General features: G+C 40.1%; 1 protein-coding gene across 3 annotated transcripts in view; it reads left to right on the top strand.

Annotated features, from left to right (window-relative positions):
- Positions 1-15,130, top strand: part of LOC148023193 (mitochondrial ATP-independent inner membrane protease subunit 2-like) — a 29,027-nt gene extending 13,897 nt beyond the window's left edge. Inside the window, exons 2-5 of one of the 3 annotated variants that reach the window (XM_087696178.1) lie at positions 7,563-7,735; positions 10,674-10,857; positions 14,424-14,530; positions 14,635-15,130. In XM_087696178.1, the coding sequence (XP_087552304.1) occupies positions 7,563-7,735; positions 10,674-10,857; positions 14,424-14,530; positions 14,635-14,716 (546 nt within the window). In that variant the 3' untranslated portion in view covers positions 14,717-15,130. Of the gene's footprint in view, positions 1-7,562; positions 7,736-10,673; positions 10,858-13,325; positions 13,565-14,423; positions 14,531-14,634 lie in introns of those variants that run through there. The other 2 variants (XM_087696176.1, XM_087696177.1) reach the window with 2 other exon arrangements.
- Positions 15,131-15,460: the final 330 nt, after the last annotated feature.

A 15,460-nucleotide genomic window follows, 5' to 3' on the forward strand; every position in this document is an offset into this window, starting at 1 on the left:
GGTCACGTTGGAATGGGCAAGGATTACAGGAGGCCATGTGGTTTGTGATGAGGTACCTTGGCCTTGTTGTAGGTATCACATGATTTTATATATTTTAACTTCTTTCCACGTTTGGGGCCATAAAAAATCTCTCGAAATGAGCTCTAAGGTTTTATTAACTCCAAAGTGTCTTGCTGTTGGGGTGTCATGGTGTTGTTGGAGTACTTGGAGTCTCGATGTTGTGCCGCTACGTAGACACAGTGTGAAAAACCTTGGAGTGCATCATCATATGGCTTTCCTATTAATTTAGAGAGTCAATGTTATATTAGTCATTAGTGTTAGTGTCCATAGTATGGATGGTTTAAAAATACGAGATTTTTGGAGAATTTTATCCTATTTTTTGATATTTTGGACAGTATTTCTTCTAAATATCCTCAAAAGGTATAGTAAACTTCTAGAATAGGGTGTCGTGCAAAAAGCAAGTTGCTTTTCAGCTAGCTTTAGAAGATCTCATATAAAAAGAGAGGCTTTTAAATTTATGTAGCGCACGATCGCAGTTTTTAGGCAGCAAACAGCACTCCAAATGGGAAGGAGGAGTGATTTGGGAGAATTTTGAGCAGACATCTAGGGGTTTTACCCCCATTTCAAAGCCAATGAAACCATCAGATTTGCCATTTGAGTAGTAGAGAAGAAGCTAGTATTTAGTGCATGTTTTTAGTCTACCAAGGAGCTCTAGGAAATCTAATGCTTGGCGATTGCTTTCGAGTAGTCCTAGACAAATATTTTGTTTATCTTCTCAGGTTTTATCAATACATGGTGCTTTGAATTATTGAGCTTTGTCTTTATCTTCTGTACCTTTTGCCTATTCTTTTTCTTCTCTTCTATCTTCTATTCTCTACTTTCTTCTCTCTTTGATTCCTAGTAGATACAACCTTTCGACTAAAACCCCTCCAACGTCGGCTTTCTTAGAGGGATGTAAAGTAGATCTTTATAGTATTACAATTGATTAGTTTCATAAATTTCATTTCCTTTTCCCTCTTGATTTTTTCTCTTGATATTGTTGGCCAAATCATCATGTGACAGGACTTTATGGATTAACTAGATCAAGGTAGGGTTGTCTTGGTGGCAACTGGAGATGGCTGCTAGCTAGAGGTGCTCTGGCTTGAGTAGCATTGGTCATTGCTAAACAAAATCTTCTTCTCCCTTCTTAGGTGCTAGGTAGGATCTTCTTGATAAAGCATGTGATTGGCATTGTTGGCGTCCTAGACGATAGGTAATGACAAAGTTAAACCTGGATAAAAAGTCATTTAGTGGGGTTGCTTTCGATTGAGGATGCGGGTTGTCATGAAGTATTCTAGATTTTTGTGATTTGTATAGACGATAACTTTATGGGCTGCACCCTCTAGATTATGATGCCAAGTATCAAAGGTATCTACAATGGCAAGGTGTTCTTTGTCATGGATCTCATAGTTTATCTCTGGAGAGGAGAACGTCCTTGAGTGGAATGCCACTGGATGCATATGACCATAATCTCCATGCTGGGACAAGATGGCTCCTCTACAATGGCAAGGTGTTCTTTGTCATGGATCTCATAGTTTATCTCTGGAGAGGAGAACGTCCTTGAGTGGAATGCCATTGGATGCGTATGACCATCATCTCCATGTTGGGACAAGATGGCTCCTAAGGCATAGTTTGTTGCATTGGTCTCCAAGAAAAATGGCTTGGTAGGATCTGGGCGGACTAGGATTGGGACAGTGGTGAAAGCGGTCTTCAGGGTCTGGAAGGCCTTCTCGACTTCTGGGATCCATGAGAACTTTGAGTTTCCTGTGAGTTTGGTGAGTGGTGTGACTATCTTTGAGTAATCCTTGATAAATATTATGTAGAAGTTGGCAAAGCCAAAGAAACATTGGACATCACCGACACATGTGGGTGTCAGTTAGTCAAGAATAGTCTCAATCTTCTTTGGGTCCATGAAGATTCCTCTCTGGGAGACATTGTACCCCAAGAATTCCACTTCTAATCTGATGGAAAAAACACTTCTCAAGTTTTACATATAGTCGTTTTCCTCTGGGCTTTTCCAAAACTAATTTTACATGATACTCATGCTCCTTTGGATCTTTTGAGAATATCAAGATATTATGCAATTATATAACTACAAAATCATCTAGATGCTCTCGGAAGATATTATTTATCATATGTTGAAACACTGTAGGAACATTGACCGAATGGTATAACAACATACTCGAAGTGACCTTACCTTGTGAAGAAGACTGTCTTTCTTTCATCTCCTTCTCTGATCCGTACAAGATTGTAAGCCCCTCATAGATCAATCGTTGTGAAGATCTTGGCTTTTCCAAGGCGTTATGGGAGCACTAGATTGCGCTTGCGAGACTAGACTAGATGTAAGATTTGTTACAAGAATTCTGATTACAAGATAATTCCATGTAGGGGCACTAGGTACAATGATAACTTAACAAGATACGAAAAATCCCACAACTCGGGACTGTAGGTATAGACAAGATGACTCAATAGGATATGAAGGATCCCACAAACCGGAACCGTACGTATGGATACAAGATATCAGAATTACAAGATCTCCCTCGACGGGGATGAACAAGATACAAGACAATACTAGACAAGATCCCATACTATGAGATTACAAGGTGACAAGATAACAAGAGTATAATGGAAGATAAGACAAGACTAGATACCATGACTAGACAAGGACTAGAATTGGAATTTGAAGTTACTTACTTGGAGATCTCGACTCCTTGAGCTTCCAAGACTGGCATTGGCAAGATTGGGGAGCTCTATGGTGAGCCTCTCCTTGTGTAGGTGTTGGAGAGCGGCTAAAGATCTTCTAGAATGTTCTATGATAACATCATCGATGATGCAAGCGATGACATGGCATATCTTCTAAAGGTTCCATGATGACATGGCAAGGGTGGGTGTTGAGCTAAAATATGCATTACTTGTTGATTAGCCTCTTAAACAGCCCTAAAACAGACTAAAAATGCTCTTTTAGAGTAACACCCTAAAACGGGGAGTGATTTGAGAGAGTTCAGTGGAAACCCTAAAATGGGGAGCGGTTCGAGAGAGTTTAGTGGAAACCCTAATTTTTGGGGCGCCCTTCCACATCTATTAATAGACAGGCTGCCCCCATTCAGCTATCATCCTTGTTTGCAAGTTACACCAGCCCACACACTCTTTGTTGCTGTTAGCACCCAGTTTCCAGCCTGCAACCTGCCTCCATCTGCTGTCCAGCCATCATCGACTGCAGCCACATTATCTACAGCGTGTCCATTGCTGTAGGCGACAACTCTCAGCTGCTGGCGATTGCTTCAGTTTGTCCTAGACTGCTGTTCAGCCTGCTGTCTATCATCTCTAGGGTCAGCCAACCTGTGTTCTGCCACGTTATCTTCAGCCTGTCCATTGCTGTAGGCGACAACTCTCAGCTGCTGGCGATTGCTCCAGATTGTCCCAGACTGCTGTTCAGCCTGCTGTCTATCATCTCTAGGGTCAGCCAGCTGTCTATCATCTCTAGGGTCAGCCAGCTGTCTATCATCTCTAGGGTCAGCCAGCCTGTGTTTTCAGCATTGCAAGCCTTGACACTCTTAGACATTGTTTCAGCCTGCTGTTTACAGCAGACTGTGCACAGTTTCCAGCCTCCGATTAGTGGTACACTGCTGCATTTACTAGTTTCCAGCCTCCAAACTGCTGCGTTTTAGTGACCAGCCTGCTGCCATTCACTATTCAGCACTCCTACTGGTGGTCATAGACTTGGGATCCGTCTTCGGTGGACATCACACTCCGACATTGCTTTGCCCTTGAGCACACTGTACACTCTTACATTCATTTACAGGATTCATTCACTTCAGAGTTGTGTTCTCTCTCTCCCTTCTTGTGTTTGTGTTTGAGTTTTGAGTTTTGTGTTTAGGGTTTGAGTTTTGCCCTTTGTGTCTGTGTCTATGTTTGTCTCTTTGTGTTTTTGTTGTGGCCGTACACTCTCTCTCCTCAGTGCAAACCCTGGCAATTTCCTTCACAGTGGGTTCGCTTGGTTGGCTCGAGGATGTCCTGTTAAGGGTGCGTTCGTATGGGGTGTGGATTCATATGGCATGAGCAAGAATTAATCTGCACACTTGATCATGGCATGTTTGTGACAGGTATTAGCAGTCTAGATAGCTCATGTGTGAGTTGACCTATGTCGGGCATGGCTAGGTTATTTAGGTATTTTATTATGGTTATTATGATGCTTATTCGGGGCATTTTATGTTGGCCGACCAGCATTAAATGTTGGAAGTCTTGCTGCTATTTTGGCATTATTTTCTTCTTTATATATCTGGCTCCCTCCTCATTTAGTCACATCATCACCTACAAATTCTATGGAGAGAGGGAGCCAGTACTAGTGCCTTGGAGCGAGAGATTCGTTGTTGTACGCGTCATTCTCATGTTTGGTATATGGATTCCATTTTCCGAGCACATCTCTAAGTTCTCTTTCTTTGCATTGCTCTTCTGTTTTCTTTCTCTTTTGTCTTGTCTTCAGCAATCTATTTCAGCACTTGTCTATGCTTCCATTGCTGTACCACTTTTGACATTTGGATATTAGTTGATGTCAGTTTGGCCTTAGAATAGTTAATCAGCTAGTAAGTGTCAATGGTGAAACCAACCTTTCTTCTTGGAAAGGGCGGCAATTCCTTGATTAAGCACTTAACTACAGCAATTAACAAATGAATATAACTTGTAATGCACAAATTACCTTAATCATCTCGGATATCAGATATCCTATTGGCCCCAAAACTGGTGCCATTTTCGGTATTTCTTTAACTTGATTGCTAATGGAATGAGTACAAGTTGAGATTCACAATCTCCTTTGCTGTTCCAAAAGCCTCTTTGTTGTAGCAACATTAGCAATCAATTCGGGCCAATTGCCCCTTGATTTTTCACCCAGGACTTGCACAAATGAAACCACCAACTGGCCAAATGCTACTCCAAATTGTTAGTGATTTGTAGCACTAGCCACGGAGTTCATTGACAGAGGCCTTAGGTTGATCAGCAGTTGAATGCACCCCATGTGGAGTGTACAGAGAATGCACCGCCTAGCACCACCCACCATGTGGAGAGAGAGAGAGAGAGAGAGAGAGAGAGAGAGAGAGAGAGAGAGGTTATAGATATTACGAGAAAAAAAAGGGAGGTTACGGATATGTAGAAATAGATTTTTTTCCAAATAGAAATATTCTTATCTTTTGAGCTTTGAACTTTGGAATATGTGCCACGTTTGCAATGCCAGATTTGGTGGCAGGTTTGCGAGATGTGAAAATAAGAGATAGTATAGATAGGAGTAGGTGGTTGGGGGACGCTCACTAGCACCATAAACGACATACCATAATTGCTTCTGCAGTGCACAAACCATGCTTTCATAACAACACTCCATGTTAAGTAATCAGGGCCATGAAGTTTATCATTGGTAGAACAATAGGAGGTGCCATTTGGAGAGGATAGGAGGAGAAGGTAAAGAAAAGAAGAGAGATAGAGAGAGAATACAACCAAACAGAGCACAAACTGCACTCTTAGGAGTTCACATGTAGTGTAAAGAGGAGTTGATTAGAAAACGATTGCAAAATTTGGAAAAGTCAGGTTGATTATAGTCAATACACACTGTTAGAAGGCTGAAAATGCTGTCACCCAGTCTGTAGAGGCATTAAATGTTGAAAATGCAGCGGCTGTAAGATAAAATGTAGACAAGAAAAGCATTAACTGCAGTTGTCAGCAATAAAATAATGCAGAAAATAAAAAATGGAGGCAGCTGATTATTGAACACAGGGAATAGGGGCTGAAAATCATTCTGATTTTGAGCAGGGACAGGTTGCCTAGACAGCAATACATAGTAGGAGGCTGATCAGCAGTAGAAAGGCATGATGGCAGATTGTCCACAGTAGAAAACAGCACTCAGAGGCCAAACTCAAATGTCTAATACCATGTTAGAAGTGGATGTGGCAATGGAAGCATAGAAGATTGCTGTAATAGACTGCACAACACAAGAGAAAAGAGAAAACACAAGAATAGAGGAACTCTGCAAAGACAATAGCAGGAGTAGCCCCAAACTGGCCAATTGCTGTCATATATCACTGATGGCAAGGGAGAATGGGCCAATTGCTGTCTGGTGGCTGCAATTAATGCAGCTGCCTGCACAAAAACTGATTGCCAGTTCCAAATGTGTGAACGCAGGCAGGGAAGCATAAAAAATCTGTAAAAGTGTAATGCATTGACCTGGATAGGTGGTAGCCAGTGTGAACACACCCAAAAAATTGTCTAAGACTGTAATGCACTGAAATGCAGACAAAAGAAAGGGCTGAGAACAGTTAGAGCTCCTCCGGCTCCGTCCAAGTTTGACAAAGCTCACAACTAAGAGATGACAACATGAAATAAGACTTGCTGGCACTATTTTGGTTCATTACTTTCGTAGAATAGAATTTAGGTGTGTTGAAGCTTAATCATTCTTGCAGGGCTGTCCCCGTACATAGTAGAGACTGATTTGTATGGTATAATCTGTACGATACAACACCATACGTATTCGTATGACAAAACAGAGCCTTTTTGACCACATCGCCCTCCCCCTGTTTTGGATTGTACCCATCATTGAGCAAGAAAATGGTGATCATTGTCTTGAATAACCAATTCCTTTGGCATGAGTTTTCTCAACGATCACAACAGATGCTATTGAAATGCTTTGACACAAGGTTTTTCTTTAACTTCTTGGTGGTAAATGTGCCTTGAGACAATCATTCCTTAGTAATGAGTTCACCTTATTAGCATTGGTGGACACACCTATAAGTATTCACGCACACACACACACACACACACACTCTCTCTCTCTCTCTCTCTCTCTCTCTCTCTCTCTCTCTCTTGCTCGCCTACACTTCTCTAATATGTATGGTCATTCATCTAGATGTATCCACTCCTATCTATGTACTTGTAAGTTGTAGCGTATGTTGCACATGCGGCATATGTGTTATGCACGAGTATTGGTCTTATATACCCTAATCGCATTGCTATTTAGACTTAAAAAATTTGTTGTATCATCTTTAATAAAAAATAATCAATTTCTTTTTCGTACTTATATTATACTGTACCTTATAAAATCTCAAGGTACCATTTAGTACGGTATTTTATCATAACGTATGGTATCACTGTACCTGACAACTATGCATTCTTGTTTCACTATTAAGCTTTGTGCCAATATTTCTTATTTTACTTGTAGCCTTGTTTATTGTAGCATTTGCTTGGCGAGTTCAAAGAGTTCACTAGTTTTATAACTTACAAGAGTATATTCTGCGTGCTGCATAGAATGCTATCTGATGGTCTGCTCTTGAATTCTCCTAAATTTACTTATTAATTTTCTGCTATTGTTAGTAGCTGTTGCGCATCAACATACTATTGTTTTCTATCAAGTGAGTAGCTGTTGTGCATAGACCTACCATTGTTTTGAATAGATGACAAGCAGTTTTGTTTCACTACAAAATTTTTCTGTCTGTTTATTTGTTTTTCTGAAGTGCAAGTCTAAGTAAATGTGCTTCTACAATCAGAGCTATGAGGTTGGCCAAATTTCTGGGAGGGAGCTCCTTAATAGGTTCTTGAAAGACACTTTTCAAGAGCGCATGACTATAATTAAAAAGGTGAAAGGAGAGGAGATGGCACCTACGTTGTCAGCACAAGAAGAGACAGTACTTATTCGGAAAATACCTTTCCCTTGTTTTAGGTATATATGTTTCTATTATTGATTTTTGTACTTCAATTACTTTATGCAATGTTTTTAATCACATAGTAGGTGCAGGTAAATTGTTGGAATGAGAAATTAACTAGATGTATAGGTGAGTTTTGGAATTGGAAGGTAAATAGGTGTGCAGGTAGTCAAGCCATGTGGACAAGCAGCATTCAGAGGACTCATCCAAATTTCTAAGTGTCCAAAGGTTCCCCAAATGGAATGGCTAAAACCAACATTAATGCAATTTTTTTTTGTTTTGTTTTACCTTTGTTATGTGTGGCTCTTCCATGGACATTTTCTTTTAAAACTTTTAGTTTTGTGTGTAATGCTGAAGCTTTGCTTAATATTGCAGTTTTAGTTGGAATGTTTTGTCCATCATCATTGCACACAAGCTTCACATAATCTTGCACATTGATTATTGGTCTTTTGACAGCTTGTAGACTAGGTCCAGCCTCAACGTGCCATGTGCAGCACCTCTCAATCCTCGGGCAAGAACCTCATTAGATCTACAATCTGTGGTTTGGAGGATGCTGTGTAGGCAAACTGCTTAGGAACTCCAAGGGATTGTGAATGATCCCTCATGGGGAAGGAGCCAGAGTTACATCTATTGCAAATGCTGCAAGAATCATGATTGTATTTCTCCCCATGAAGGCTACCCATGCTTATCAAAGAGACTGAATGCTCAAGTCAGCAATATGAGTACCTTGTTATGCTATTATTGTCGTTTCGATCTGAGGACGTCTATATAGCAAAGATAAGTTTATTCCATGAAAGAGAACCCCAATGAAGTCTGACAATACTGTGGTTCTTGATTTACGATGTACCAAGTGATCCTTCAAATAGACTCCAGACATAGGGATCCAATCACCTGTGCTAGATCTGGAGAGCCAAAGAAGATGCAGAGATACTATATATGGGATTGCTTCAAGGCTCAAGAGGTATGGAAAGCCTTCAAGATGATTTTTCATGGCACAACAAAGACTATGATAGTCACATGGGGACTGTTGCTTGGGTCATAGATAGAGGCCCAGCTTGTGGTTATGAATATGTTTAGGGTAGCCATTCTTTTCTCATCTTTAGTCAGCTCTTGAGTAGGATAGCCACACCAGATTAATTGCAGTTAGAGTGGACCAAGAGGCACTGTCACAGATGGGAGCTTGTATCTGTTATCATTAATTGGTTTATTTGGACTGCTATATGTAATCATGCTATAGATTTGCAGGACATATCCATTGCAAAGACTCTCCCCAGGATTACAAAGATTGTCCATACTCTGCACAGGATGTGGAGAGGCTATGCAGTGACTTAGAGACTATGAGGAGGAGAAATACTTTTCTCAGGATTTGGCATTGTGGGACCTTCTTTCATTTTGATTTATGCATGGTTTGGCATTATAGACCTCCTGATTGGTTATTCATTCAGACCCTGTAATAGACGTCCCCTGTTTGCTGTATATTTTTATTTTTTGAGAGGGCTAATTTTGTACTCTGGAGATTCTGCCCAAGGAGATTTGTTAGCAGAGTAATTCTTTTCTCTTAAGATAAATAAGATTTCGAATACTTGGAAGTCTCACAGTGGCTAACTTGGAGTTTGGTTTTTTGTCTTATGATTTGGATAACTTTACATTGGGACTTGTTCATATTACAATCACAAAACAGAGAATGTGTCATTTATAGATTGACTGATTGACTGATTGACTGATTGAATGACTAACTGCTAAGATAAAAAAGGATATCAACACCTAGGTAATAAGGACATCTCTGGTAGCTTCATATTCTTTATTCTAGCACATGCTACCTTGAAAAAATCCCTGTGATTCGGAACTGCTCTTTGGACCTAATAATCATGATTCATATGTGATATGAAGGGTGCTTTATATGCCACACAAGATGGCATACCTTTGGAAATTTTCATTGGAAAACAAATGTGCATTATGATCAGAGTTGTGGCTTCTTATGTGAGAGCTTGCTGACATAGAAGCTAAAAAGACCCTAGAACGCCTGTTGGAAGTGCCTAAGCCTTGGAAACAGGTCAGGAAATCCCCAAACACACATTCTTTTGTCCCAAACAGCACCAGGTCGCATTTCCCTTGGGTCCAAAACATTTCCTTTTTTAATAGGGATTTGGAATGCCAAGTGGAAAATTTTACGACACCCACACTGTTTTGCTTCCCCTCCCCCCGCCCTCCCTTCTCTTACTTACTTCACTGTGTTCTCCTCTTCTGTCCTGCCTATTAATTACATGGAATTTCTGCTTATTCCTTCTCAAAGATTGCTATTATGACTTCTGTTTCAAAGTTTCCCCACCCTATGCTGCTTGTGTCTGCTGACCACTAGGGATTCTTTAGAATAGACTTTGCCATGAAGTCTATTGCATGTATACATTGATGATATAAGAGCAGCGGTTTCATGGGGAAGAAAGAGTGTGTATGTGTATTTCTACTTAACTAAAATGAGGAGTTTTCCTTTCGAACAAGACAGAACCATGAGGGCATCTTAAAAGCAAACAATCTCAAAACAAACTGACATGACTTTGATGTGCTGTGGTAAATGTTGGATTAGCTTCAAACCTTTGTATTATGGTACAAGGCATTCTGGTCTGGTTCACAAATGGTTACAATCAGTTTCACATAATAATCCTGAGCCTTCTGTAAAGCTCAGGAGGATCTTCTTTTTGGTTATAGCTCAAGATCTTGTGTTACAAGTACATGCAAATGAATTACTGATTTTTGGAGGTTAATATCTTGTGTTTTGTAATTGGCTTTTGAATTTCATGAGGGTGTTTGGGAAGCTTCTATATTGGACGAGCTTCTAGTCATTTTATTGCTGGAACCTAAGTGCTAGTACTGGATTGTTTTTTTCTGTTAACTTTCTCTCTCTTGAAGGGAACTTCTTTTCAACACGGAATACTAAATCTGAACTGTAGTCAGCAGGAACGTTTTTGTAGGGGATGTGGTTCTTCACAAAGATCCCTCCGATCCACAAGAAGAACGCGTACGCAGGGTGGCTGCTGTTGAAGGTGATGAGATAGAGTCAAGTGATCCAAATGATAGGCCTTTTGTTCTAGAAAAGGGATCTTGTTGGGTTCTTTGTGACAATGAGTCCATGAGCCTGAAGGTATTAATAGACGTGAATTCTCTTAAGTTGGGTTCTTTGTGACAATGAGTCTATGAGCCTGAAGGTATTAATAGACGTGAATTCTCTTAAGTTGTCTTAACATAGAACTGTTGTGTGCTTTGTTGAAATGTTTGTAGACATATGAAACAGAGAGATTAAGTACGTTGCATACGCACATAGCATTCTTCTCTGTAAACACCTCTAGTAATGGTTTGAGATGATCGCTGTCTACAACCATACAAAGCCATACTTTGAATATGCAAACTCTGATTTAACTTTCGATTAAGTACGTTGCATATGCACATAGCATTCTTCTCTGTAAACACCTCTAGTAATGGTTTGAGATGATCGCTGTGTACAACCATACAAAGCCATACTTTCAATATGCAAACTCTGATTTAACTTTCTTTCAAACTGGTCTCACCATTGCTCACCACCCAGTTGGTAGGCAGATTGTGTTTAAACATCTTACCTAGGTCAGTGCCATGGGCATCAAAAAAATATTGAAATATCTTATCATGGGCTTTCCCAGTCAGCTGCAAGCTATAACTTTATTGACTTCCTGCCTTCATTGTTTGCCTCCTTCAGACATAAAGGCATGTTACATTCCAATTGATGTAACTACAGGGGTTTGACTGTTTAACAAGAGTAGGAAACACAGGTTTGCGATAGATCTCAGGTCTGAGAGGCGATTTGAAGTTGAAGTTCGTAGGAGCTATAGGTGCTTGATCCAAGCAGCAGTTTGCTCTAAATCACAGCCATGATTGTGAGGTGAGAGGAGAGTCCAATCTTCCAAGAACTCAGAAGCTCGATAACTGTGGACTTTGGAGCTTGGAATTCATGGCCAATGAATCCACCTTAGGGTTACTAAAGGAAATCCTTTGATTAAGTAATCTGTAGGGTTTCCAGGCTCGAGTTCAAGGGCATGGCACATATGAAACTATCTACAGGCAGTTTAGCAAACATGGTTCCCAGTCCTTTTTCTTACTGCTTGATGCTATGTCATGGAAGCTGTGGCATGTTGACCTCGTAGGGCCTGTGGTTTATACGAGGACTTTCCTTGGATTTTATGTTTCAATATTCATGATCTCATGTTTCCCTTGATGCCGGTTACATCCTTCTAGACCCAGCACTTATGTCTAAATGGACCACCATTGCTGATGAATGCCCAATGAACCCATGATGAGAGACTGTCCATGCATCATTCATGAATCACACTATAAGCTGGCAGTTCCAAGGTGCCTAACACGAGGGAACACTTGTGATAGGGTGGAGGTGGCTTAATGGCATATTTTATGCCTAGAGACAACTATGTACTATTAGAAATGGTATGCTTATGGAAGATTTAATGTTGGGAGTAGCAGGGAAAACAATAGTTTATACATTACTTAATTAGACACAATTTTTTTGTTCTACATTTCAGTTGTGTTTATGAGGAAGGAATCATTTGACAACAGTTTTCTAACAAAACTTAGTGCTGCCTAATAGATTATTTTGAGGGGTGATGCATTGCATTTTTGCAGCATAGACTTACAGACTATGTACATTCACATTGCATTTTTGCAGCATAGACTTACAGACTATGTACATTCACTTCTATCCTTGTCATGTGCCTATTTGATTTTAAGAGGCATTTACATAGTGTTATCCACCAATATTTCTAACTGTATGTAGTCTACCATTGCACATACACATTTAATATTTCACTGCTTTTGGGTGTTCATCTCTCATATTTTTGAGTCTTAGCCATTTTGACCATTGACTAGCTCCATTTATATATTGCATGATCACAGTTGGTCTTGTGAGGACAGCTAGGCTCAACTGAGTGCAATAAGGCTACTTCTAATTGTGGGAAAGCTGTGTAGTGAAAAGAGCATGATTGAGTTTTGCTTAAGTTTGACAAGGCTCGATGGAAAACAAAATGGTTAGGAAAGGAGGTATGCTAAACTTTTCAATAGAAATCATGGGCCGACTGGATTGATGAGGATTAATTGCAGGCTTTCCATTTGTCGTCGAGTTGGATAATTGAATAATGAAGGGATTTCTAGAACTTGGCTTATAGGCATGTGTGCAAGAACTATACAATGTGCTGCGAGTTTTCCAATGTGGTGAACCCGGTGGTAAATCTAACTGAAAACCATTGTCATTGATATTTCTAGTGATTGGAAGGGCCATCAAATTTGGGAGCTAGCTTAACATCAGGATTAGTCCCAACACTTCTTACCATTGTTCTCTCTATCCTTAACTAGAGGAAGTCATTTTCTTTAAAGTCTGTATCTTGACATTTCTCAATAATGATTGCTGGTCTATAGCAGTCACATCCGTAACCTTAATAAGAATAAGTGAGGTGTTCTGTGGCCATGAAGTTGTTTCATCTTCATCATCAATGTTTCTTTTTCCTTTGTTTTGACTGGGACTGTTCTGTAATTTTGTTGTGATACTTGGGATCTGATGTGTCCTTGTGGAAGAATCAGGCTTGGTTGAGGCTGTGCCGTGGACATTCAATACAAAGACTTGAAGGACCTTGTTGTAAAGCAAGCATGTTGCCTTTTTTAAGACAAGTTGTTGCCTGGTATCTTCTACTGAGAGACACATGGATTAACCTTCCTGTGATGGGAGCAAGCTCTTCCCCATATAGTTTGTCTTGTACCTCTCCCATGCGGTTTACGCCAATTTAATATTATCAAGAACACTGAATTATCTGTCACTTCCGTCCTACTGATTAAGATGATAGTATTCCTTTTGATCTTTGTATATATTAGGCCCTCCCACAAGCTCTAGCAGATCACATGTAGATTAGTTGGATGGATCTGTTCAGCACATTATCTTGAGGGTTCGTGAGCATTTTTGGTTGGAATGCTCATAAAGAAGTATTGTCTCAGGATGATTTATCCTTGCTTGGACATTTGACTAGACTTCTTTGGTCATTGTATTTTCATGTTCTATCCTAGTGGATGCTTGCTGACATTGGGATGATGTACAAGTCTGTGCTTTACCTTGGAGCAGGCATGGATGTCTCTTCAGCTAGGTAGTCTTAATTGATGTCATTGTTGGATCTACCCTAGGTGCACTCTGATGGCAGATGAAGTCTCTGTCACTCGTGTTCAGCCCTGGTGGATGGCCATTTCTGTGGTAGCCATCAATGCTTGGGTGATACATTGGAAGAAACATGGTCATATATGAAAGATCTTTGCTGTTTCAGTTGCCTCATGGATGTAGTTGTATTTCAAACAGGTCTCTTCTTTTATCATCTTTTCCATCTAGGCAGTTGCTAAAGGTGGTGGGTTTCCCAGGGATTTTTCTAGTGAGGATCATTTTTACATTGCTCAGTACGGGAACTGTCCTTAAGTCAGATGAACACTTGTATCCATTCTCATTGTTGACGATCTCTGAGCTGAATATTTGATTTTGAGGGGCTAGAATACAATGTTATGGAGTAAAGAAGAAAACAGCTTACTAAAAAGAGAGGTGGTGGTTTGTTCTCTCTCTGACAGTCATGCTACATTTCAGGATGCATGAGAGGAAGAAGAGAGGTTCTTAAGGCATGCTTGTTTTTTGTATGGCAGGTAGCTAAGGATAGCAGATGGTTTGGGCCTTTGCCCATGAAAAATATTTTAGGAAGAGTGATCTATGCTTATAGCTCATCATCTGACCATGGATATATTAATAATAGGTAGAATACTATTCCATACATGCTTGTAAATGTTTTCCGTCTACTGCAAAAAGTTTGTGTAGTTTATCTGAAGCTTTGTTATTTCATGTCTGCAATTGTGCAAGTGAGGATGCAAAGCGGGATGACTCACCCATTCTGGCTGTTGAGCTTGATATTGACGAGCTATCTCGAGGTGAAGAGTTGTGAGGGCAAAGTATGTGATGCAAAATGGCTGTTGGAGGATTTATCCTTAAGCTCTCATAGCAGTGAGCTTTATCTTGAAGACATGAGCAGAACTTGCTCAATCTCCGGTGATGGATACAAGGCTAGATGCATGCATTGATAATGTTGATCAATAATGCCTAAATTCAGTACTTGATTTCTGGTCAGATGCTAGACCAGATGCATGCTTATATGCATTGATAATGTCGATCAATGGTTCTTACTTAAAAATGGTGCTTTGTCGGACCAGTTACATGTTGTACAAGTGAGGCCTTGGTTTCTGAAAGTGCAATTTCTCAATCAATTAACTCATTTGAGGGGGTTAATAGTCCATGTTGGTCTAGATGCAATTTTAGCAGAAATGTGGCCATCTATCATTGAATTCTGAAAACTTATTTGATTGCAGCAGATGTAGAGGATGTCATTAGACATGAGATACAAATGCCTGACCTTTGTTGAGACGGACAATCTGCCCGTAGCATATTTTGCAGAGAGGTAGCCATATGAAGGGAAGAGATTCCCTTTATGTTTAAAGATATATGCGTAAGGGTGTCTCTTCTGAAGCACCACAACCAATATTCTCTCTATGCATCAGATATGCACTTGCCTTTCCTTTTTAGCTTGATGCATTAAATATGCATGTTGGCTTAACGTTTTGGCGTAAGTTTCATCAGTAGTACTGGATTCAAGAAGCAAAATCCATACAAGCCAATTGACTATTATCAAGCT

Source organism: Lygodium microphyllum, chromosome 16 (genome assembly GCF_053477565.2).
Source record: "Lygodium microphyllum isolate KBCC chromosome 16, Lygodium_microphyllum_v1.1.10, whole genome shotgun sequence".
Classification (NCBI taxonomy): domain Eukaryota; kingdom Viridiplantae; phylum Streptophyta; class Polypodiopsida; order Schizaeales; family Lygodiaceae; genus Lygodium; species Lygodium microphyllum.